The sequence below is a fragment of the Phaethon lepturus genome, unplaced genomic scaffold, assembly GCF_000687285.1.
Source record: "Phaethon lepturus isolate BGI_N335 unplaced genomic scaffold, ASM68728v1 scaffold31194, whole genome shotgun sequence".
NCBI lineage: Eukaryota > Metazoa > Chordata > Aves > Phaethontiformes > Phaethontidae > Phaethon > Phaethon lepturus.
Window position 1 is genome coordinate 912 of NW_010534508.1, and position 1,600 is coordinate 2,511.

The 1,600-nt window shown below is 58.6% G+C and overlaps 1 protein-coding gene across 1 annotated transcript in view; it reads right to left on the reverse strand.

Moving 5' to 3' along the window:
• Window positions 1–910: 910 nt before the first annotated feature.
• The window catches only part of RPUSD1 (RNA pseudouridylate synthase domain containing 1), a 1,615-nt gene continuing 925 nt past the window's right edge, over window positions 911–1,600 (reverse strand). Inside the window, exon 5 of the mRNA XM_010285558.1 lies at window positions 911–1,311. Within this exon, the coding sequence (XP_010283860.1) occupies window positions 911–1,311 (401 nt within the window). The remainder of the gene's footprint in view (window positions 1,312–1,600) is intronic.

Below are 1,600 nucleotides of genomic sequence, written 5' to 3' on the forward strand. Positions count from 1 at the left end.
GGTGCTCAGAAAAGGCGATGCTAGTAGGAGGAATGATAAGATCCATTAAAAAAGCTTTGGGCTGCTGGCTATTCTGACCACAGAAGTACTAAGAATACACGCATTTCCGAGACCACCCGTATTCCAGAACCGCTAAAAGACTAGATTCTTCTCATAGAAATTTGAAAAAAAGTATAAAAGCCATTTGCATCAACTCACTCACCTTCAAAAAACATTTTAAAAAAACTACCAGTGAGCTGGGGAGGAAGGAAAGCGCGTGGGCAGGGACGGGCACGCAGCGCGTCCTCGGGGGCAGGCAGGGACCTCTCTGCGCCCGTCGCACCGCCCAGCTCGGCAGGCAAAACACCCAGGGCCGCCCCGGGACTAGGGGGGCTGTCAGTACCCCCCGGGCTGCACTTCAGCCTCCTAATCTCCCACCTCCCTCGCAATGCGCGCGCCAGTGAGCGCAGCAGCCCGGAGCGAAGGGATTGGGAATGGGGGACATGGACGCCGAAGCTGCATCCTGCATGTTCTCCTCTCCCTTTGCTGGGCTGCATTGTAGCATCCTGGCACTGAGAGCTTGCAGATACATCCACCGCGCTCGTGGCAAAGGCAGCGTCGGTGCTGCCCCGGCTGTGCCTGAGCCCTGGGACAGGGACGTAAAGCTTTGGGGTCACTCTACGTGACACACTGACTCTGCTGCTGAGGCCCAGAATTAGGAAAGGGGCATCCAGTGGCCAGATGGATGATGTGTACACTAAAAAATAAACCCATCCTAATCTCTGCTAAAATCTGTCTAATCCCAGCCCCAGAAGTGAGGGAAGCCACGGCATACAGAAAGTGCAGATGTGGAGTCAGCGCTGGGCTCTGCAGAGACCCACTGGGACGAAAATGGAGCATTGGGCTGGAAATGCAGAGACGTGGTTTGTGCTCACTCCAAAGCCCACTCGGCTAACCACTGCTCGCACCGGGCTCGCTGCTCCTCCGTCTCCGGGTTTTTGGCTTCCCTCAGTGCCTCCTCTCCTCCGCCACCAAGCACCGCTTCCTGGCTCTCCTCCTCTTCCCCCTTCTGCATCACCTTGTCCTTCAGCTCTTGGATGGTCTCATCCAGCCGGTGAGTGACATGGTGGGGCACCCAGTTGCTGTCCATTGTGGGGACAAAGGGGTCGGGCGCGCAGACCTCGATGAGCTCCTTGCCGGTGGGGATGCGCAGGTAGTAGGCGTGGAGCATCATCCTATAGGGGCTGCTGTCCTTCCTGTGGCTGTACGTGAAGTCCCCCACGATGGGGTGGCCAAGGGCACTGCAGTGAACGCGGAGCTGATGAGTCCGCCCTAGGAGGAGAGCAGGAACGGAGGAATCAGGGACACAGGTTATTCCTGAATCCCTCCTCCAGGGCACAGTGGTGCGAGGTGACAACATCTGTCGCCCCAGTCTGAGAACCCCAGTCCACCGCGAGCCGAGTGCGGCTCTCGGCTCCGCTCAGCCCTTTCTTGGCTTTGTTTTTCACTATGCCACCATGCTGCAACCAAGCGCAGGTCCTGCTGCAGCACCTCCGCTGCCTCTGTCCGTCCAGCCTCAGCAGCCCCCGTGCCCGCACCGCCCCGGCCCCGAGCTCCCACC